At 44.5% G+C, this 24,428-nt stretch overlaps 1 protein-coding gene and 1 long non-coding RNA gene across 2 annotated transcripts in view; one reads left to right on the top strand and one right to left on the bottom strand.

The window, feature by feature from the left end:
* Positions 1–2,113: 2,113 nt before the first annotated feature.
* On the top strand, positions 2,114–22,409 carry LOC114614026. The gene is made up of 3 exons (XR_003710264.1): positions 2,114–2,157; positions 17,897–18,047; positions 22,275–22,409. It is a non-coding gene; the product is annotated as an uncharacterized LOC114614026 (long non-coding RNA).
* Lama3 (laminin subunit alpha 3) overlaps positions 12,839–24,428 on the bottom strand; it is a 233,209-nt gene continuing 221,619 nt past the window's right edge. The window contains exons 70-75 of the mRNA XM_028759473.1: positions 23,742–23,882; positions 19,338–19,497; positions 19,105–19,235; positions 16,935–17,028; positions 14,900–15,019; positions 12,839–14,160 (exon numbers count right to left, since the gene is read on the bottom strand). Coding sequence (XP_028615306.1) covers positions 14,015–14,160; positions 14,900–15,019; positions 16,935–17,028; positions 19,105–19,235; positions 19,338–19,497; positions 23,742–23,882 — 792 coding nt within the window. The 3' untranslated portion in view covers positions 12,839–14,014. The remainder of the gene's footprint in view (positions 14,161–14,899; positions 15,020–16,934; positions 17,029–19,104; positions 19,236–19,337; positions 19,498–23,741; positions 23,883–24,428) is intronic.

Raw genomic sequence — 24,428 nt, forward strand, 5'->3', positions numbered from 1 at the left:
GAGGTCAACAACGGGTGTCCGAGTGCATGCATGTGCAGGTGCGCATGTGCAGAGGTCAACAACGGGTGTCCGAGTGCATGCATGTACAGGTGCGCATGTGCAGAGGTCAACAACGGGTGTCCGAGTGCATGCATGTGCAGGTGCGCATGTGCAGAGGTCAACATCGGGTGCCCGAGTGCATGCATGGGCAGGTGCGCATGTGCAGAGGTCAACAGCAGGCAGCTTCACTCTCTTTCACTCTCGCCTTAGTTTTTGAGGCAGGTGTTCCATGAACTTTGAATTGTCAATTTAGCCTGGTTGTCCTGCAGGCCTACACAGATGGATGGCCTTAGCCTCATCCTCCAAGCACCGGGATTATAGGTGTGTGCCACATGCCTGTCCTTTTCCATGGGTGTTAGCAGATTGGATTCAGGTCCTCCTGCTTGTGTGGCAGGCATTTTACTAATGGAGTCATCTCCCCAGCCCCTGTACTTCCATCTTTTAAAGAAAAAATAAAATAAAATGGAAGGCTATGTAAAATTTTCTTTAAAGAATGCAGTGTCTGGGCTAGAGATATGGTTCAGTGGTTAAAAACACTTACTGCTCATAAAGGGGATCTGAGTTTGGGTCTCAGCATCCGTATGGGTGGCTCACAACCACATCATCTCTGATACCTTCTTCTAGCCTTCATGGGCACCAACTTCTCTCTCTCTCTCTCTCTCTCTCTCTCTATCTCTATCTCTATCTCTATCTCTATCTCTCTCTCTCTCTCCAATCTTTAAGGATATACAGTGTCCTGTCCTTTCACATAGTTAAGGTACCACAGTCCTTATTTTTAAAAGCCACAAATCCTGCATTGCAAATGAATGAAAATTTAAAGCTGGTTCTTGGTACATAATGCACAGTAATTACACACAGGGCAGGTAGTTCTCCACTGCCAGGTGGCTTTTCTCCAGCTCATAAGAAATCATTGTTTTGGTAACTGAATACCACTGTAATTGAAAAAAAAATTTTTTAAAAGGTTGTAGCTGTTAGCATTCATAATTCCTCTGACTAAATACATTAAGAACAACAAACAAACAGGTCAAGATCTGTCTAAACTTGGTTCCTAGAACTTCCCTTCACGTGAGCACCAGCTAAATCAAAGTACCTGGTACTTTGTTCCACTCTCAGTATCGCTGCATTTCAGCCATCCACACTCAGCATGGCGCGGATAACATCTGGAGTGAAGTCAGTGGACCTGGCTTCCGCTAACAGCTTAAGCCTTCCGGAGCTGAGCTTCTCCATCTTGAGGCTGGGTTGATGGTACCCATAGCCTACACCTTCCAGATCCTGTCTACACCTTCCAGGCCCTGCCTACACCTTCCAGGGTCTATAGGTCTACTGTAGCTTCCCTTGGTCTATAGAACATTCTTGTGAGTACACCTTCCTATTGGAGGAGGTAAAGCCTGGACAGCCCCCTTGATGACTTCCTTGGTCCCAGGTTTGAGTCCTGTGCTCATTATATCCTAGAGCTCAAAGTGAACCTTGAATGTATGTGTTGTTGGTTTTCAATTCTATAGAGAACCACTCAAGGTGGTTCATGGGCAGAAACGAAGCCCGGACCATCCTCTCCCGCAATTAATTCCCTTGGGAATGAAACCTACAGCGACCCACTTCAGAGAACTCATGAACTTCAAGAACTCAAAAATACAGTAATGGCACCAGGAACAGCACAGACACATAGCAGCAAAGGGAGCTGCCGATGACAGGAGAAGGCTTCCAGCGGCATAGACTATCAATGGTGGTCACCATGGCCTTGGACCCCTGTTTGACCCTCAGTTTTTGAAGCATCTGTGGTTGTCTGGGCCCTTACAACAGACTTACCCCGCTGTAGCAAATCTCCAGAGGCAAACTGGATTTAGGTAGAGAAGGTCAAATTACACTGCTTTGCAAGGCCACATTTTGAAAAAAAAAAAAAAAAAAGAGAGAACGAGTACCGGAAGTAGTTGGGCGTGGCCTACCGATGCTGGCTAAGTACTTCCTCTGCTGCAGGAAGGGTATCATGGGAACCTGCAAGTGGGCTTGCTCAGTGTCCTCTCCCTTCCCCCTTTTACTTGAACATGCTGCACCAGCCCTCAGGGATGCCAGTGACAGTGCCCAGGAGTTCTCTGCTCACAGGAGTCCCAGGAGCTTCAGGTAAAAGCCCAGCCTTTTAATGTGCACTTCAGGCTAAGAACTTGCAAATGCTTACGAAGAATGCCTGTAGCAGACAGCAAATTAATGAAGTTCTGGGCAGGAAGGGAACCAATATCCCCCTACACCAGTGGCTCTCAAACTTTCTTGTGGTGACCCACCATAAAATTTTTGTTGCTGCTTTCTATCTGTACTTTTGCTATTGTTATGAGTCATAACATAATATAAATATTTGTATTTTCTGATGGTTCTTTGGGGATCGTGACCCAAAGGTTGAGAACCTCTGCTGGACCCAGGCAAGAGTCAGCCTGAGAGGGTCAGAGGTAGAAAGGGGAGGGGCAGCATGGTGCCTACACGGAGCCTGATGAAAGCTCATTTCTCCCACTTCAGTCACATTCTGTGTTAACCTGCAGGGGAGGCAACTGCCAAGGTCAAAAGCTGCTGATAAGATTGAGAGGCCTGTGGAGGCCTTGTCTAAGACAATCGAGTGTTCTTCCACCTCCTACATTTCAAAAGTAACCATGAAGGTCGCATCATTGGGGCCCACTCCCTCCCCCGCTTTGTGTGTGCTTTCAGTATGAGTGTGTTGAGTACATGAGGGCCAGGACGACTGCGTAGGCATGAAACCTTTTTGATATCCTTTCCAGGACTCTGCTAGCATGAACAGTGGCCTGTGCGACTGTCAGGTGGAAGCACATGCTGTCTCACAAGGGAAGCCACTTTAGCTAAGCAAGATTTCTCATGGTGGCTGTCAGTGTGAGCCACGCTGTGCTGTGACTGAGTGACTGAGACCAGTAGCCTGAAAGAGGATGGACTTGCAGAAAATCGAATGTTTTATGGGAAACTTTTATGTTTTTCAAAAGTTATTAAATTTAAAACTTCTATATTTGCATATATTCATTGTATTATATTTCATTGTGATATATTCATACATGTATATCAAATAGATTGGAAAAGGACATTTTAAAAGCTACTGGGGCTGGAGAGATGGCTCAGCATGTTATAGTCTTGGAGAGGACCTGGGCTCAGTTCTCAGAACCCATATCTGATAACTCACAACGCCTGTAACTCCAGCTCCAGGGAATCTGACCTCTTTGGGTACCCGTGTTTGTGTAGTGTACATACTCCACCTCCACACACACTCGTACACACTCACTCAAAACACACACACACTCATACACACATTCATACACACACTCAAACACATTCATGCACACTCATACACACACGCATACACACACACTCATACACACTCAAACACACACTTATACATGTGCTCATACACACTCAAACACACTTATACACACACTCAAACACACACACTCATACACACATTCATACACATACTCATACACACACTCAAACACACTCATGCACACTCATACACACACGCATACACACACACTCATAACACACTCATACACATACACACACTCATACACATACTCATACACACACTCAAACACACTCATGCACACTCCTACACACACGTATACACACACTCATACACACACATACACACACTCAAACACACACACTCATACATGAGCTCATACACACTCAAACACACTCATACACACACTCATACACGCACTCATACACACACTCAAACACACTCATACACACTCATACACACACTCAAACACACATGCATACATACACACACATACACACACATCTATACATCATGAAAAGTTAAATCTTTAAAAAAAGAAAGCTGCATGATTTTACTATAGTTAAAATTCCATGTATTTCAAAGACATATTTTAAATTAAAATTTAAGTGGCTATGTCTTAGGAATGTCCAATTGTTCTCACTGGGGAACTGGAAAAGACCCTTCCCTGGACATTGCTGAGGTCAGGGGTTCTGTATCCCAGCTGAAATGTCTTAGTAATTAGAGTTCCTGGTTCACTCACGACCAGACCTCTGGGTTGGGTGTAGACATCTGCGCTGAAGACAACTATCCAGAGGCTTTGCCTATACTGTGTAATCTGAGGGACCGTTAGGTGGGATAAGCTACTCAGGCTGCAAACTACACAAAGAATAACTCCATTCTTGGTTCCTAGGAAATGGAAAATGAAAAGAATTTTTTTTAATTCTCAAGTCTTTTTTTCCTTTTTGTTCTGCTCACCTAGGTGTTAATTAAAACTCCAAGTTATCCAGTAACCACTACCTTTGTCCCTGGCCAGTTCACACTACCCATAAGGCACATTGGTGATTTCCCTTTCTCCTACCTCCTCCCTAGAAAACCAGCTCTCCTAATTTGCTGGATACAACAAATTCTACAACATCCTACATTCCCTGCCTTCTCTGCACCCTTCTCTCTTCCAGCATCAGAACAAGAGATCTGTTTTGACCATTTTCAAGGTCATCCCCTCCCAGAGTCCTCCAGGTTCACTCCCAACCTATCACCTGTTTAGGCCACCCTCCCTTTACCTTTCTTTCTTCCTTTCTTTTTTCTTTTTTTCCAACTTTGTTCTAGAAGCCAAATCTTTCTCAACAGACAAAACACTGTTGAGCTTTCTTAGAGCAAAACCAGTTCTACCTCGATCCTAAGTCCTTGAAGGTCCTTCTCACCAAAACCAAACTGTTCAAGGACTAGTGAGCACAGACTGTTGACCCCTCTCCTCTCACCTTCCGTTTACCTGCCTCAGTGTATGGTTACCTGGCCCCTGGCTCCAGCAAGAGATTGGAATTGGTCTCACCAAAGGCAACAACCAACTGTCTCTTTCTAACTAGTTTGCTGCCTTGTTGGGGATGCCAGGGATGGCTCTATTCTCCACAGACCCGTCCAGACCCCTTAGAAATTCCTCTTCCCCCACATTGCTCCCTGTTGTCAGGCTTTCTGCCTAGGCTCCCAGCATTCTTTGTGATTCCACACTCTGTCATCTCTCTGCACTTGCTCATTCCCTCTCATCTGCCTGTGATGCTCATTCCCCATGGCCTTTACTCTTGTGTCTCACACACCTTAGCTTGTGTACTTCCTTGTGGGGAATGATAGCTCGCATGTGGGCACGTGCGTGGGTTCTTGAATCTTGTTGGGGTGTTGTGATTCCCACAGCTCCAAAGAGACTGGAGTGCGGGAATCTCGACTGAGTTCACTCCACGAGCAGCACCAGGCGGGTGCTATGGGGCCCCGCCTAGCAGGAGGAGTTCTCACTCAGTCTGAAGTTCTGCGGGTGCGCAGAGCTCTTGGATTGGGGATCCCCGGGCCAGAAGGCAGCCGGGGACTGACTGGTCTTAAGCCCTTGGGCTGTCAGACGCTACTGAGAGGCCACAGAAGGACTGAGACTGAGGGCATGTGGGTGTGTGACCAGCCATCCCACAGCAGAGAAAAACGAGAGGTGGGGGAGAGAGAAGAAAGAGGCCCCGGCAGTGCCCCGAGGGAGAAACTCGGTTGCTGTACTTGCTTAGCAGACTCTCAGCCTGGCTAGCTTGCTTGAAGAGGCAGTCCTCCGTGGCTGGAACACAGAAAGGTCCTCCAGGTGGGAAGTTAGGTGTGGTGGCTTCGGCTACTCCATGTTTCCCCACGGTGGTTCCCAAAAGACACGAGGAAGTTCGTGATTTTTACAGGCTTTAATGTCATAGTGGATGGTAGATGAATCTGGATGCACCCCCTCACCCCCACCCTGTGAAACCCAGGGCTGACCTGAGTCAAATAGGGAGGAGGAGGGTCTCTGGAAGAATGCTTAATTGGCTATGCCTCTGGCCTTCAGGTATCTCATTAGTATGTAAATCTCTTGAGGCTGAGGCCTGTAGTAACTCCCTCTACCTGTGCTGGATGACACAAACCTCTCTTAGGGAGGAGCTGTATTGCCTAATGTGACTGAAAATCGTGGGTCAATGGCGTGTCAGGAGCCTAGGGTCTGAGGGCGTGGCTGAAGACTTACCGTTGTCCCACTAGGGTCCAGGGTTCCAGGCTTGTGCCCAGCCAGGGTAACCAAGCTGTCATTTCACAGCCCCACACTTCCTCAGTCTGTTGAGATGGTAGGAGTTATTTTTGGCTTACCACAAAAGCAAAAAATGGCTTCTGACATTAGGAAACACAAGGGATTCCCTAACATTTCCTGTGTTACACCAATAGATGTCCCCTGGCAGTAGCAGCACAGGAAGTTGGTGCTGCTTGGCCTTCTAAGGCCACATTAGATCCTTGTGCTGGTTCTGTTAGTGAAACAGTCACTTCTATTTAGGATGGTTTTGCTAAGAAGCATTGTCCCTCACTGGGGCCATAAGGTGGACAAAGAGCCTGATTTTTCTGCCTTTACTTTGTATGTTTCTCTCTGACTCCTGGCTGCCTGCTGCATCAGTCACTTCTCTTGCTATAACAACCAACAATTAGAAGAGAGCTTTATTCTGCTTCTAGTTAAAAACCATCTCATGATGGTGAGGAAGGTGTGTCGGGAGGAGCAGAGGCTGCAGGGTCCTCGAGAAGTCCAGAGGATATAGAAAGTAGGATTGAGCTATAAAGCCTCAAGGCCCACCTCCTGTGACCAACTTTCTCCAACAAGGCTCCACCTCCTAAAGCTTCCACAACCTTCTCAAACAGCACCACTATTTGAGGACTGAGAGTTTTAAACCCACAATTATGTTTCATGTTCAAAGCAGCATGTCTGTTCATCTTTGCAAGTCCACACTAGTCAAGAAGCATCTGTTCAGGCTGTCTTCTTCTGCTTTGGGACTAAAGGCACAGTGACAAGCTGTTGTCCTAAGCTTGTGATGAACAGCACAGCCTTACAAGACAGAGCCCACAGACCCACACCCAGATGAAATCAATCTGGGAGCAGAAGTCATCTTCTGAGAAAATCTTGTCCCATAAGTAATATGGACTCCTATGAACCACTGTGCAGAACCAGAGCTGGGACAATGGTCAAGGAGACTACAACTACACAAGAACTGTTTAATTATTTGTACCTTTGCCTGTCCTGTTTCTTCCTTAATTTACAGGATTGTTTTCTATGGGATGCTATCTGAAATGAATGAAAAGTGAAGTTATGTTTAATGAGACTGTTTGTTCCTCCAACACTGTATCTTTCTATATTTGCCCAGCATGAGAATCATACTTATTAAAATACAGATTTGTGGACCTCTCCCATACACAGGGCATTAGAGCACTAGCTACCCAGGGCAAGCTTGCTCATGACATGTTTTCTAGGACCTGGTCACCACCTGATAGGTCTTTGACTTATGGCTAACCTTACCTGCCAATGTGACAATTGCCCATTGAAAGAAAAACACTGTGCTAGCTCAACTGGAGAAGCTGGGACAGCTGAGAAATACTACTATGAAGGAAAAACTAAAGGTGTTGTTTCCAGCCTCTTCCTGGGTTAGCTCTTGGCTGATGACCTTTGTTTCTTCCAAGAATGGACTCCTTTGATGCAGGTTTGTCATTCTGTACCAAGTACATGGTGGACACAGGGTCCCCATTATACTTTGCATGTCACAGTGTTTCCATGGGAGTCACAGCATGGTCCTCTAAGTGTCAGGGTCTCTGGTTATATGTCTCATTAGTCAGTTACAGCCAGCCAATTGCAGGGAACATCTGCAGTTCATTGGCAATTAACTATGTTTCTTTCCATGGTTGGTCCCCTTCTTGCTTCAGTACCAGCTGGGTCCCTGATGGTGATTCTTCATGAAAGTGGGAGTTTATGTAGTCTTTCTCCTACATAAACTGGCCTTGGGCACCAGGGATGGGATATACATTGGAGGGTAAGTCAGAAAACACAGTCACATTGGTAGCATAAAACGGAAGCAGGGAGAAAGAGAGATGTAGTCTGTTTCCGGGAGATCCACACATAGTGAACTACCACTTAAGCATCCTTGCTCATTGAGAAGTTATTTCCAGTTTAAATGGACATCACATATACACACAACATAAACTAATATGTAACATAACAAGCAAAGCAATGCAGCATAAACAACTTTATAGTCTAGTTGTTGTCCATGGGTGGTAGCTAGTGGTGCATGCCATCAGCCCCAGAGCCAAGAAGCAGGGCCAGGTGGGGGATCTCTATGAGCTCGAGGCCAATCTGGGCTAGATAGTGAAATCTTGTCTTAAAAGAGAATGGCCTATGTGTGTTTTTCTTAATTAATTAAATGTGGAAACAGTAGGAACATCTACAGTTTGATATTTACTGCCACAGGGAAGCCTTTCTCCCCCTGAAAAGGCTGTTAATGTACAACTAAATTATTCTTCATGCATTTGTTTCCTTATCATACTATTTAAACAACCTAGTCCATACTACAAATAACAATTTTACATTTGATACATGTATTTGATTATTAATTAGATTAGATTGAAGGTGGCTGTCTTATTCTTATTTGCTATTCTCTTTCGGTAATACCCCTGTCTATTGTAATTTTATCCCCTTTGTTTATTTGTAAAGACTTTTATTTTATCATTTCGTGTCCTCACTATATAGAACCCTCTCTATTAGCCCAGGCTGGCCTGGAATTTGAGACCCTCCTGCCTCTTCCTCTGAAGTTAGTGCTACACGCTCTGTGTATGGTTATGTAAAGCTCTCAGCATATGAAAAATGAATGTTTTCTGTATTGCATTTTACAATGACTTTCTCAATATTTTATTTAACTGAATTTCTTGCCATATGGACATTTTATTTTTTGTGTTTATTCCTTTTCCTGATTTGCCTTCCAAGGAAACAAAGGAGGAACTAAATTTCCCTTCTGTGTATATAGGTGTAGGATATTTGAAATTAATAAGGCTTTATACACTCTGAGAAGCCTCTAGGCTCTTTGTTTCCCCTGTGTGGTTAGAATGGTGTGTCTGCCCCCAACTTGGCCTGGGAATTATAGGAGGAGTTACCTCAGTGCTTATTTGACATGAGGTAGCAGGAGCCACCTTAGAAATCAGCTTCTTTCTCTCCCATGGATAAAGAGAGAATAAATTTATTTCTAAACTAAATTACAAATATATAAGTATCATTAATACCAATATATATTTTATTCAATAGATGTTCCAATGACAAGCAAGTCAAAATACATGTCATAGCCTCATTACTAATAAGTCAAAATGTGTTGATATGGAATAGAAAATTGTTGATACTAGTTCAACATACAAGAAAATTCCTATTATGAAAACAAGAATTATGGGATAGTATGGTGGTGCATACTTTTATTCCTAGTACTTGAGAGCCAAAAACAGGCAGGCAGATCTCTGAGAGTTTGAGGCCAGCTTGCTCTACAAAATGAGTTCCAAGCCATCCAGGGCTATATAGTGAGACTCTGTCTTTAGAAAAATTATTTACATTACAAATATAATCTAGGATGGGATCACCACTTTGTGGAAGGCACATAGGCTTGGCTTCCCCTGCAGTAGACCCTGAGTGTGCTGTTTCTTTGGGAGGTTAAAGGAACACCAGTCATGGGAAAGGGGAAGGGGCAAATGATGGAGTGCTACAAATACAGGTATCTCTGTAGGCAGTTGGACTTTATACTTGGAAAATTGGCACACCAGCATGGTGTGTGTGTTGCAAGGGTTACAGGAACAAGACTCCAGTTCCGTGAGTCATCCCTGAAGGGATTCACTTGGGACCTTGATCCCTCACATGGTTGTGGCACAGGTGTGTAAAGCTGAATTCACAAGTCAGAGAAAGGTGCAGTCAAAGGCCAATGCTGGCTACTGAATGTCATGGTGACATTGTGTGAAGCAGATGGGATGGTGAACTGGACATAGGAGCTACTATTAAAGTTTCTCCTTAACTTCAAGTCCACCTTGTGTGTGTAAACAACAGTACCACACACTTCCCAGGGGACAACTTTCTTCTTCCGTTGTTCTCTTAGAAGAGTGGGTCAGGGAATGAGATCAAGTTAGAAGTCCGGAAACATCTTCATGAGATCTTGGTGGCCATACTTTTCATGTTTATTTAACTTTTAGGTGTTTGAGTACAAGGTCTCATGTATACCCACCTAGCCTTGAATTTGATATGAAGCTAGGATGATCCTGAACTTCTGATCTTCCTGCGGCCATCTCCCCAGAGCCACAGTTATAGGCAATTCTGGTTTCTGTAGTACTAGAGTCTGAACTCAGGACTTCACACATGCTAGGCAAGCACTCTACCAAGTGAGCTATACCCCAGCCCTTATTTAACATTTGACCCCATGTTTAAGAATTATGAACAGTAGTAGCAATAGTAATAATTCTTTTTCAGCACAGTTTTACATATATATTCTCACTTCTCAAGAAAGGGCTTGTGAAATCACAGAGGTAATTTCTGTTCCTTAAAATTCTAGAATATTCCAAACCACATGAGGAAAAGGTTGCATGCTTAAACCTCAGCTGGAATTATCAGTTCAAGGAAGCAAGGAATAGGTCAGATTCCAATTACTTTAGAAAGAGAATTAACTAATGGACAGGAGACACTTCTGTTGAGAGATGGCTTGTCATAGCTGGTCTTTGATTGACCCAGAAGCCTTACCACATGCTTTGACCTCTAGTATAGGCCTCCCCATCACACATTTTTTAATGCATTTATATATAAAGTTTTCCATAATGAATACATATACCACTTATATTCAGTGAAAGAATATAGTTTTAAAAGTTGTTTCACTCATGTGCAGGCTCCACCTAGATCAGAGTGGCCTGTGGCTGTATCTATGGGGCATTTCCTAATGGATGTAGGAGAGCCCAGTCTACTGTGGGTAGTACTATCCCCTAAGCAGGGGGACTGGGGTTGGATAAGAAAGATGACTGAGCAACCCAGAGGGAGAAAGCCACCAAGCAATATTCCCCTGCCTTATCCCTGTCCAGAGTATGGACTGTGATGCCCAGTGATGGACTGTTACATGGAAATATGAGCCAAATCCTTTCCTTCCCCAAGCTGGTTTTGGTCAGTGTTTTATCACAGGAACAGAAAGTGAGCAAGGACAGAGACCTTGGGAACTGGAAGAAGTTTGGTTGATGGGAAAGTGTTGGGCTTTGGTGTATTTCAGTCTGACAGCTGGGGTGGACGTGCAGAGAGTGGCTAAAGGAGCTGACAGAGCTAGCATTCTCGATGGTGAGACCACTTCTGTCTAGAAGGGAAAGTTGTTATGTTCTGCCTTGTGCCGCTTGCCTCTAAGATGGAGCTACAGAGAGCCTTGTATGTGGAAGAGTGGAGTCAATAGGTACCCAGAGAATTGCTGACAGGAGAAGACTCATAACAACATATGGTTGCCCTTTAAGTAGTTGATGTTTTTGCTTCCTAACATGAGCTCTCTTACAGGGAGCCGTATTCATCAGGTGAATGAATGAGGTAACATTCACAAGTAAATGAGATAACAGACTTCATAGAGAGGAGGAATTTACCTCCCAGTTCAAGGGCATGATGTCTGCAGCAGCTCAGTTTGGTAATGTCAACCATAGCCCCCTGAAGTGGGAGGTTGTGTCAGGTGGAGCAGGCAATCAAATCTTGAGGCAGGAAGCACAGAAAAGATGGGTGCAGTCCCAGAATACTTTCTAAGCAATATCTTCCCATGACCCAAGGATCTCTCAACTCCACTTCCTAATAAAAGTTCACAGCACCTCCTAGTCCCTGACCTGGAGGACCAAACATCTGCACCTTTGGTGGACACACTATCCAGACCATAGTAGGAACCAATGGTGCCCTTGTGCTGACAAGGTCAGAGATTGGCCTGATGTCTCTGCTGAGCTCACCAATGTATCCCTATCTGTGGTTATGCTTGTACTGTGCTTGATCATTGACAGACAGCTCCCACAATGGCTCTACTGCAGGGGCGGAAACATCCTTCACAGGGAACATATATCTCTAACTGGAGAACAGCCACATTAACACTTCCCTGGCTGAATTCACCCGGATGCCCTGCTGGATATTGGTGGCTGGGATTTATTCAACAAACTCAGATGGGTTCTCTATGTTTTAGTTATTACATAAGGGAGAGAGAAATCACAGTGATTAGTCAATAAAGAACTGTCAGGGCTGGAGAGCTGGCTCAGTGATTAAGAGCACTTGTTGCTGTTCCAGAGGATGTGGGTTCAATTCCCAGTGCCCACATAGCAGCTCACAGATATCTGTAATGTAATTCCAATCTAGGAGATCTGACACCCTGTTCTGGCCTCAGCAGGCACTGTATGCACATGATGCCAGACATACAGGAAAAACATCAATGTACATAAAAGTAAAAAAAAACTAAAAAGAAGTAACAGTCCCACTATAAGTGTACAAATTGCTTACAAGCGAGCAGCACTAATGATCGTCGGGTAACATGGAGAACTGAGGAGAGAGATTGGGCATGTCGTGCAGATGCTGCCGATGGGCAGCACAGAGGAGCTTCCGGCAGACGCCAAGGCCACCAATGAGGATTTTTATCTGAAAATCAGACTTCTGGCCAGGCAGTTCAATCTGAGAGCTAAAGATTACCTACCACTCTGCTTCCACTAAGCATCTGCTGTGGTAGAGAATTAGCTGCCTCTGCAGGAGAACACTCCAGTGATGTACAGCTGGAGTTGGTGGAAAGTATACTCTGAGGACTGTGGTGGGAAGAACATGCAAGAACTGGGCTGTGGCTCAAATTCCGAAGCAGAGAACATACAGCTATAAGAATAACATGGGATTATTATACCTAGTTTTTCTTACTATGCCCAATTTTGTTATACCCAATATTTCTATTTTTGTTATGGAAAAAAAGAATAGTCTTTGTTAGCACAAATGGTGCTGGGTAATAATGCTGATCTGTTGTATCATACATTATTTATTATTTATTCTTGTAGATAAATCTAAAAGTGATTTCTCCTTCTGGTTGGCTCCTGTTGGCTTGCCATCAAAGCATCAGTCATCAAGCTGCGTCGATGGCTTGGCAGACAAAACACTTTGCAAGCATGAAGATCTGAGGTCAGATCCCCAGCATCTGTCTAAACTCTAGCACATGTCTGTAACCCTGGTACTGAGGGATGGAGAAGGGAGGACCCGGAGAGTCCTGCTAGGCACCAAAGCCCAGTCAAAATTTTGAGCTCTGGGTTCAGTGAAAGACCTTGTCTCAGAAATTAGGTGGAACATGTTTGAGGGAGATACTGATTTTGAGCTCTGGCCTCCATATATGTTCACAAATAGTTATAGCATGTACATTCATTTTAGCACCTCTAGTTAGATGGTTTGGGTTCTGAAGGAATTGATGATAATTTAGACCTGGTTTGTAGACTATTGGGAAAGGCAAGGATTGAGAAGCAGGTGAGCCTCATTAATATTAGTGGGTTCAGTACTTCAACTTGTTAGTTCCTGATTTATGAATATTATATGTCTCTCCAATTGAAGTGCATGCCTGTAAGGGCAGGACTTACTTATTAAAGTTTATTGTAGTTCACACGTGGAGCATGCAAATAACCTCTCAGCTTGCTCAGTAATTATTTGTTGAAAATCATGTAGCAGATATTACCTTGAGCAAGTGCTGAAGAATTAATATAATTATCACTGATCATCAGCCCTTGGCTTTCCTTGCTTATAAAACATCATAATTTCAAGAGTACATTGTATTTATTTAATCCCAATGAATTGTAGCAATTTAACATGCTTTAAAGTTTTGTATTCATAAAGTGCTCTAAACAAGATGCTCCTTTTAGCAATTGGGGAAGAAAGTTCTCTAAAAGCCATTTAATTCTTAGTGGAAAAAATAGTAACAAAAGCATTGTGTGAATGTTTGAATAACAATTTGCTCATTTTCTTCATGAAATTGGATTTTGATATAAAATGCATGTGTGTCACTGAAAGTCTGAGCGATGGGTTGGTGTGGTTGGGACCCAAAATGACAGTGCTCTGTCACTGTGTGCTGTGTGGGCTTGATGGCTTTGAACAGGGGAGGAGTGCACTGGACTCATGGTGCTTCCAATGGTGACTTCTCTTGCTGAGTAGGGTTAGTGGTCAGGGCAGCCATTCAAGCTGACAGAACCTTGGACTTCTGCGGCTTCTGTGATGGGGACAGGGACATGGTTGACTTGAATATTTTTCAGACAGCCAAAAAATGAATTCCACACAGGGAGTGTAAGTATTTTCAATTTGTCTGAAAGAGAAAGGAAGAGGCACTTGGTGGATAGCTCATACCATGAAATGAATGTACAAGGGAGGGAGTTATTAAGAATATTATTAGAAAGAGCCAGAGACCCCATGGCTTGGCCATCTCCCGACCTCCTGTCTGCTGTGATTGATATATTGGTAGCAAAGCTGTCCCTTGCCTCTAGAGAAGGAACTTCTATGGCTTGAATCATTAGATAATAACTCTCAACTCTGTTACCTTTTATGGGTTATGAAAGGACTATAAAATTAATGAGCAGACTATCTGAAGGATATAAAACAAGGAAAAATAAAATGGGCCCTTCCAGGCATCATTCAGTCCTTGAAGGTGACTGTCCCAGCCGCCCCATCCTCCCATTTGTGACTATCTCAGCTGCCCCATTCTCCCATGTGCACCCAACAGTCACTCAGTGCCTAGGGAAGAGAGACCATTATTTCTCATCAGCTTTCTTGATTATTTGCTGACATAGGCTTCTGACTTAATGAATCCTCTTAAGGAGGGTTATAAATGACAGGCTTGGGACCAGAGGAAGCAGTAGTCATGTGGCCTACACTACCCTGAGATGTGCCTAGATGCTAAGGCCAAGGGCCTTGCCACCTCCACTGTGTACCCAGGAATGTTCTTCTCCTTACTCAAGTGTTGGCCCCCCTTAGCTGTTGGGTTGAGAAGATGTCAAGAGCTCCTGGGCTTTAACATGGGTGTAGAAGTTGGGAGTAGAGTTATTTACCTGGGACCCCTCCGATGTGTAGTGACCCTTGGGTGCTGTTCGGTGGGAAGGAAAGCTGTCCAGCTGTGTAGCTATTGTCTGTGTCCAGTTCCAGATGCAGGATGTGCTGTCTGATGGAGACTGGATGAAAGGAAGCTGGTTAGTTCTCATGTGTGCACCCCCCCCACGTCACCCATGTCACCCACATCACCGTCACCATTGTCTTTGAACTCATTCCCACTGGACCCTTGCAGGGACTGAAGGCACTTGCTCAGCCTTGGGTAGAAATGCAACACACTTTCCACAGCAGCCATTACTAAATCAGATCCCTACAGTGACTCCACGGCATTGAGGAGACAGCTGAGTTGGTTAAGTGCCTGCCTTGCAAGTGTGAGGATCTGAGTTCAAGCTCTCAGACTACCTGAAAACAAAACAATGCCAAGTGTGATGGTAGACTGTTGTTGCAATCCCAGTGTTGTGGTAGACTGTTGTTGCAATCCCAGTGTGGTGGTAGACTGTTGTTGTAATCCCAGTGCCCAGGAAGCCGAGACAGGCCTGTGGCTCAACTCACCAGCCAGCCCAGACTATAGCGAACCCCAGGCCTATAAGACCTTGTCTCAAAAACCCAAGGTAGTTAGTACCTGAGGAATGAAAGCCAGCTTTGGCCTCTGGCTTCCACAGGCATGTGCACACACATCCATACACACCTGTATACATGAGAACATGAATGCACACAGTGAATCCAAAGACCATGTCCTTATCCTACTCACATAAGAGATGAAACCCAGGCTCTGGGTCTCTTGCCTCTCAAAGCCATGTTTATGTGATCTGACCTCAGATACTTTCTTAAGAGGCCAGGGTCCATCACTACAAACTTTGACCCTCAACACAAAAGCTCTCCCATCTTGATAAGTGTATCTAACTGAAAGACAGCTTTCAAGTTAGGCAAGAAAGGACTACTTTTTACAAAAAGTTATTCTAGTTAATACAGACTCTGATATTTCTACACATGCTCTTAGCCAAAAGCACTGTCCTGGTGCTGTGATCCCTGGGGGAGCACAGCCGTGCATGGTCCATGGGGATCAATCCCAGGGCTTTATGTAAACTAGGCAAGCAAGCATTCTTCCAGCTGGGCTACATCCCTGGCCTCAGGCTCACGAATCTCCAACACTCATGAGTTATGACTAAAACAGATTCTGAGAGGATGTGCTCACTTTACACCACTGTACTGTTCGAATAGTTTGCATTAATATTTAATGATTATTGAAAAAGTAACAATGACCTTTAAAATTCCAACAGTAAAACTGGGTGCTTACTGAATGCTCACTATAGATCAGATGCAGACTGTGTACTGCATACATACATACATACATACATACATACATGCTTCGTTTAATTTTCACAAACCTATACCATTTTTAACTTCGTCTTACAAATGAGAAAACTGAGGCAATGTATGTGTTAAAGTAACTTGCCCACGGTCACAGGAGTAAGGGATAGAACTTAAAGCTGGCTTCTCTTGTAAATTTTGTGTGTGTGTGTGTGTGTGCGTTTGTGTGTGTGTGTGTGTGTGTGTGTGTGTGTGTCTGTCTGTCTGTCTGTGTGAATATGTTTTTGAATGCAGTGTGGGCTTTGGGAATAACACTTAACCTCAGTGAGTACAAGCAGCTCTTACCCACTGAGCCATCATTCTACCCCTAGAAACTTGGTTTCTTGTTGCTGTCGTTGTTCCCAAGGAGTTCAGAAGCATATAGTTCAAAACACAAACTGCAATGTTATTACTTCCTTAAAGACTAAAAGCAGCTTATCAGTTTGCTGGACGGGCTGGACTGAGGAAAATCCTCCATACCCCAAACTCAGGACACTCTTTGAGTCAGAGGCACAGCTATGAAATAATCTTAGCACAGTTGGGTTGAAATAGTTAAGAAAACTGGGGGGCTGGTTATAGTACCTGGTCCAGCCCAACCCTCCCAATGGACAGACTGGGGCTGCCTTTGAGAAGTTCAAACACAGGTCAAAGGTTTCCCTGTGTGTACAAAGGTTACCAGTGTCATACCTGTCACAGAGTGCCATTGTCCATCACACAGAGACTGCTTCGGTGTAATTGATGTTACGATCCCACCTGCCTCACTGTCCACAGAGGTCGTGACCTGAAACACATACACATTTGGCTGTTTTGGAGCCAGCCTTCCCCTGCCATCTTCCGGGCACACAGGCAGCCTAGAAGCATGCTAGATATTGGCCCTCCAACTCCTGTTGACCACACAATGCCTGAAGCTTCCAAATAATACTCTCTCACACTTCTTCCAGACAGATCAACCAAAGAATTAGCCCAGACCCTGCCTAGGATTTCTGACAAGAGTAACTGGGCACTCCCCCTCAACCCTCAGAGGTTCCTGACAAACACCCACCACTCTCCTCAGCAATTAGGATGCAGCAGTCACTGCTAACAAACACACCTGAAGTGTGGAGGTTAAAAATACTGGCAGAAATTCAGAATTGCTGCAACGATCACTCAGTTATGATAACCCCCTAGTGCACTGAGACCAGAGAGCTCTCATGCAGGACATTAAGCTATAGGTTGTATTTGACAGGACATGTATCAGGTGCCAGGCACGTGGTACATTGCTGGCAGAATCCCACTTTCCCGTTCTCCTGGTTGGGGACTCCTTTTTAAAGGCTGAGTCAAAGTACATACAATGAGAAGGCTATAAGTGTGTGTATATGTCATTTACATCCGATTTGCATGTTGCTACATAGGGCGGGCCACTCTCAAGCAGGTTTTGAGCTGACAAATGTCCTTGGAGTTAGGAAGGTCGCCAAGTCTTGATTTTGCTTTCTGAAGACCCTCCCTAATATTCTTCTCTGAACAGCCAGCCACCACGTGCCCTCCACGCACACTGGCAGTTGTTTCTTCCTCTGCATGACTGGAAACTGCACTGACTTAATGTCTACAGCTCAGGGTGAGGGGCTACGGGCAGTTGTCTGTTGCTGAGGGAGGAGTGTCATTTTTTTCAGAGATGTAGGCACTGGAAAGTTGCCTGTGCTCCAAGAATTGACTCTCACCCATGTGTCTGTCAGCAAAACCAGCTCAACTCACTGGGTCCCCCAAACCAAAAAGACAAGGAAGCAGAAGAGAGGAGCAGGAGGAACCAAGAGAGACTCACAGGTAAATATGATCTAAAGTTACTACCCTCGCCCAGAAATGTCAGAGGGAAATGTGTTTCCCTCTGTGTACTGTGTATTATTAAATGATGATAAAAAACTTTTGAAATATAACATAGGGGCTGTGGTGCAGCCCTGAAATAGACTCCTTTCGTAGAGTGTCACAGGCTCTGGATTTGATCCTGAAAATGGTAAAGAAGATATTGTAGCCGTTTGAGCTGTTTTATTGTCATCTGGGACACACTCACCCAGTTTTAATAAGTTATAGAGAGCAAAATGAAAGAAAATAGTACAACATTCATCTTTGACTCAGGCCTTAGCTGCAGAGAAGATTCCTAGAAGAATTTCATTTTAAAGAAATATAACGTGGTCGTTGAAAATAGGTTATTGACTCAGGCCTGTGAGTGATGGAGACATAAGGCCCAAGAGCAGCAGTGGAGGGAAGAGTCCATGCAAAGGTGGGGAGATGGCAGGGAGCCAGCAAGCAGCTTAGCCAGAGCACAAGACCTGCACAGAGAGGACAAAGGATCCAGAGTGGACTCCATGGCTCAGGGCCCTGGGCATGGATATGACCTGAGGGTGACAGGTCATAAGGTTGTAAGCACGGGTGGGCTATGAGGCATTTCCTCTAATCTTGACAGATGCCTGAGGATTGAGAATTAGCCACATTTGTCTGCAGCCATGCTACCCTGAACGTAGCCAATCTTGTCTGACCTTAGAAGCTAAGCAAGGTCTGGCCTGCTCAGTACCCGATGGTAGAATTATCTATATCCTGTAGACACTGAAACTGGGCCCAAAGGAGCTTGAGCATCAGCTCCAGACCCTTTAACTAAGCAGTGTCACCAGAATTCAGAATTTTATTTGAGGTTTCCCAGTTTCAAAGATGAAGCAGAGAATAAAAAGATAATGACTTGCTAATAAAAAAAAATGGAAAGTTAATCTCCAAGCCAGGTTTCATAGGTATAACACTGGACTCTACCTGTACCTATCTTCATACTGTCTTAGTCTGTTGGTGGACTCTGGATCCCTCTCCCCTCCCATGTAAGCGTCCTGTTGCATACCTTTCCTGCCTCCATGTAAACACTTAAGTGCTGTCCAGATCGGCTTCCGATGTGTATTAAGACCCCAGTGAGACTTCGTGGGCGGATGCTGAAAGTGAGCTTAAGCTCCGGCCCCAAGGACACAGAATTGGCTTCAAAAAGAAAAAAAACGAAACAGTTAAAACCCCATAATTAAGAAAAGAGGATGGAGTTCTTCAGACTTATAGACATGAACTCTACCAACTGTTTCTTACCTAGGAGCACATGGCCTCCTCCTTGGGAGAAATAAATGCCTTTCTCCAAAGAACCACCCAAGCAGGGAGATACCCTGAACCTCGAAGAGGGGGAGTCCAGGGGTTTGGAATCCAACTGGAAATTCCTCAGGCACCCCACAAAACTGTGCTGTGGGAGGCTCTGTAATGAAACAGAGGATAAAAGTTCACAGTGCTTAACTCCCAGAGATGCTGAGGTGAAGGGCATGTGGCTTAGCAGAGGACAGAGATTCTAGAAGATTCCTTCTTCCTGCTTCAGAGAGTCAGGGGATCCTGACTGTTCCCTTTGGCTTCTTGTCAAGTGTCCAGGGAAACCTGTAAACCAGAGTCTTGGTGGGAAGTTGAAGTTTAAAGGTGTTAAATGCTGGTGGTGTGAGTGATTGAACATTGCTAGTCAGTGCTTAAATAAGAACCAGGAGGGTCAACCTGATTTTGCTTCATGGAGACTCAGCTATAGCATGGGGAAAATCCCACCTCACAGTTTACATACCTCACCATTCTTTGTAGGTTCAAACCTTTTCTTGGAGATTTGTGAGCTAGCATGATAGCTTATTGCCAGGCAGATGACAAAAAACAGGGCCGAAATGTTCCCAAAATAATAAAGTACAAGATACCTTCCTACATTGTTAGGCTTGGTATAATACCAACAAACCATGAGAGCTTTGAAGTCCAAAGAAGATACTGTGCACTATTAGTACCTTGTGGGGCACCCTCTGCTTGCCTAGGGTGGGTTTTCAATAAGAGTTCCCAATCTGGACCCAGGTTTTGGCAGGTTCACAATACTTGGTGGTGTATAACAGATGCTTGCTGTGCGCACATCCCATCCCCCACCTCAGGGGAAAGGACTGTAGCACATTTGTCAGATTCTCAAAACACTCCTAAAATCCCTAACTTTAAGGGAGCACAGTGACCTTAGAAATGCTTGTGGTGCTGGTAGCAGTGTTAAGTGGTGACAATGAAGATGGGCCTCTTCAGAAGTTAGTTTTCATGATGGTTAACATTGTCACCTTGACAGGATCTGGAATCATCTAACAGGTAAGCCACTGGGCATGTCTGTGAGGGATTTCCTAGATGAAGTTAATTAAGATGGAAAATCTATTGTAAATGGAGGTAGCATCATCACATGGGCTGAGGTCTTCAGAATAGAAACCCAGCTGCACTTATTCACTCATCTCTGCATCTGCCTGTGAGTGTAGTGTGCCAGTCACCTCACATTCTTGACACTGACGGACTGTGTCTCAGGACTAGGAGCCAAAACAAGCCCTCCCTCCCCTATTGTCACACCAATGACACAGTACTTAATGCAGTTTCATGTATATTTTTCCATGATAATATTTTTCCATGAAAATATTTTCCATGATAAATACATTTATCACACTAGATGACAGAGTTCTGTATTGAAACCAAATGCAGACACAACAGGTCAGGCTGTGACCCAATAGTGAATCCCAGGGCTGGCTGCAGTTCTGCTGTTCAGAAGCACTATTGGAGTATATATCCCTACAGTTGGAATTTCAGCTGTCCCAAAGGCCATGTTTGCCTGTCTATGGCATTTCTAGAAGGTTGTACACCGTTTAGGAGGCAGTGAGCTCACTGGGGGCGTGCTCATCCACAGGGTACTGGGATCTGGTCCTCCCTTCACGTTTATGCTTCCTAGCCCCCTCAAGGTATGTAGCTTTGCCCCATTAGACAGTCCCTGTGTGATGTCCTGTCTTGTCACAGGCCCAAAGCAACTGGGCCAAGAGACCATGTCATAAAATCCATTACTTTGTATGTTCTTTAGATACAACATTGTAAATAGGTGCTACTATCTGTACCTTGTGATTAATAAGGTTTTGTGTTTTTTGTTTTGGTTTGGTTTTTGTTTTGTTGTTGTTTGGTTGGTTGGGTTTTTTTGGTTTTGTTTTTTTAAAGATTTATTTATTAATTTTCTTTTTTTAAATTTTTTTTTTGAACATGAAATGCTTTTTTATAGCATGTTTTACAAGGGGAGGGGGTAAGAGGAGCCAGGTGGTGGAAAAGTACAGAATCTTCTTGGCCTCTGCCTTGAAACATGTCATGGTCTATATGGTACACTGCCTTGAATTATGATCTACCTGCTGTTCTTCAGAAGATATGGTACACTGCTTGAGTTATGGTCTCCCTGCTATTCTTCAGAAGATATGGTACACTGCTTTGAGTCTATCTACCGTTGCCAAGCAGGATCTTGCAGTTGCCAAGCTTCAGGGGACATTGTGCAGGTGGGGAAAGGTAGGGGGTGAGGGTAAGGGCGAGGGTCCTGGCTTCTGGCATCTCCCCCTTCTCTGTTTAGTTAGAGAAGGCGTCTTATGATCAATCCCAACTATGTGAGTTTTGAATTTGGATGTCTAATTATGGGGTATTTATTAATTTTCTGTATATGAGTGCTCTATCTGTGTGTACATCTGCGTGCCAGAAGAGGGGGGCATCAGATCACATTATAGGTGGTGTGAGCTCACCATGTGGTTGCTGGGAATTGAACTCAGGACCTCTGGAAGAGCAGCCAGTCCTTTACCCGCTGTGCCAGGTCAAAAGAATACCCTAACCATATCCTTAAATAGTCTCTCTGCTCTGTGATTTTTCTCTGAGAGGAAATTAGACTTAGAGGTTGAAGAAAAGTCAGTGTTGACAGTAAGGATCCCCCTTAGCATATGCCATACACACCATATTGCATACATTCATATATGGTATGGATCCTTCATGATGGACATAGCAAAGTTACTACATATGAATGTAGTAGAAAACAATGCTTTAGTCCTTGTTGTAGCTTTGGTACAAAGAGTGGGCCAAGTTGTACCCCATGGATCTATGCCAGCTTTGACTGGGTCACCCTGAAACATTAAAATCTGAGCTGGTGCAAGGTCTGGTTTAATTACATCTTTTTTTTTTTCATGACTGGAGTTTAGTGTGGGTCCTCTCTGTCTCATTGCAAGTAAACATCACACCACGTCCTGAGGAAGGGACAGAAACTGCATTGGGTGAGAGATGTATCCTGGACCTCAGCTGCTCCCAGCATCAGTATCCTGGACCTGAGCCTCTCCCAGCATGAGTATCCTGGACCTGAGCTGCTCCCAGCATCAGCATCCTGGACCTGAGCTGCTCCCAGCATCAGTATCCTGGACCTGAGCTGCTCCCAGCATCAGTATCCTGGACCTGAGCTGCTCCCAGCATCACTGACCTTCAACAGTATGGGAAAGGTCACACATGTAGGCATACCGGGCTTGGTCAGCACCTTGTTAGGGTGGGAGGAGAGACAGTGGGAGAGAGCCAGCATAAAGGACTTTTGAACTTGGCAAGGACAGTAAATTGTAACTTATCTTTGGTGTTGGAGGACTCTCAGCTGTCCCATAGCCATATATCAAGTTTGAGTCTTGAGCTTATACTATCATTTCAGACCCTGAAGAACAGTAAGACGCATATGTGGGCATAAAGATCTACCTTTGTGTTTCCTGTCTGCAGCTAGAGATCTAACCTAGGCCATCACCCACCAAGCATCCTCTCTCCTGCACACATGCCTTGTGCTCCTTCATGACTCTTCGGAGCCGTCTGACTAGAAAAGGGAACACATTGGCTTTGTGCCAATGCAAATATGCTGTATGCCCTCTTGATTTATTCACAACCACAGGTCAGGGTATCTGGCTAGACTTTGAGGATACTGCTTCATTCCTATGAACTGACTTTTGTGGTTACTTACTATTTATGATGAAGGACATTGGGCTTCCATTTATAAAAGAAAAAAGACCCTTTAAAATATTCTTCAATTCAACAGCAAGCTGATAGGCAGCAAAGTAGGAAGTACATGCTTTTGCTATCATTTAGTCATCTGCCTGGCAATAAGACACTGCCAGAGCTTAGGACACATTACCTTAATCCAAAATCTCTGCCACAGGCTGGAGACATGACTCAGTGGTTGAGAGCACTGGCTGCTCTTCTAGAGGACTAGATTTAACTTCCAGTATCCACATGGCAATTCATAGCACTCTATGAGTCTAGTCCCTGGGAATCTGATGCTCTCTTCTGCCCTCCACAAGGACAAGGCACATGTGTGATGCATAGACATACATGCAAACGAAATAGCCACACACATAAGATAATAAAACAACCAGCATACACCTCTGTCCCTTTCTCTGGAAGAGAAGCTAAGAGAGTCATGCTTGTAAGGCCATAGAGAAGTCCACGGTCACTTCTTCAATGCTCGTGTCTCAGCCTGAACTCTGTGCATAGGCTTGGGAATGCAATGGGCACTTTCTCTGTGGGCTTGTAAACATTAGATATATCAAATAATCTAAAGGTTTTAGAAGTCTTAAATGGCTCGTGCAATGATAGCAGTTGTAGTTATACTGAGAATAACTTGTTTTCTAGCTTTACCTTTGACTTTCTTGATAGCGACAACCCCAGGTAAACTTGTTCTCTGGGGCTGATGGTAGAATTTCCAGGCAAACTGCCTTCCTGAGCCCTTAGCCCATCCACAACCAGGAGTGCCTTTCCTCCACTCAGTCCGAACACCACCTTTAGAACAAAGAGAAGAATCAAAGGTTTACCTCTGCCAACTGGTGCCAGATTTTACTAGTAGTCATTCAGGATGGCTGTTTGCTTATGTGCTCCAAGACAGTAGCCTGTTCAATATTTGTTGAATATTAATGAATGGAACTTATCAAGTCACCCAGGTTTTCTAATTAACAGTTCCATCATTAGAAAATCATGACTTCCCTTTAACTTTATGGTATATACCTTTAACTGAGGTGGCTTCAGGTAAGAGCTGGGATGCTGGGATGCAGGGAAAGAGGCTTTCTGCTTGTGCTATGAGAGAGGGAGGAGGAAGAGGAGGAAGAAGAGGAAGAGAAGGAGCTTGGAGGTCCAGAACTTGGTTCTGCAGAGAGAAGTTGTCCGGTGTGCAGGGATGGGAAATGGACTGGGGAGCCATGCAGCCTAGGGAGTTGGGGAGAGGATCACAGAAGCAATGGTTTAAGTCATCCTTGACATTCAGACTGCCATCTATCCATGGTGTGTGTGTGTGTGTGTGTGTGTGTGTGTTCTATGTGTGTGTGTGGTCTG

This window comes from Grammomys surdaster, unplaced genomic scaffold (genome assembly GCF_004785775.1).
Source record: "Grammomys surdaster isolate TR1022 unplaced genomic scaffold, NIH_TR_1.0 126298, whole genome shotgun sequence".
NCBI lineage: Eukaryota > Metazoa > Chordata > Mammalia > Rodentia > Muridae > Grammomys > Grammomys surdaster.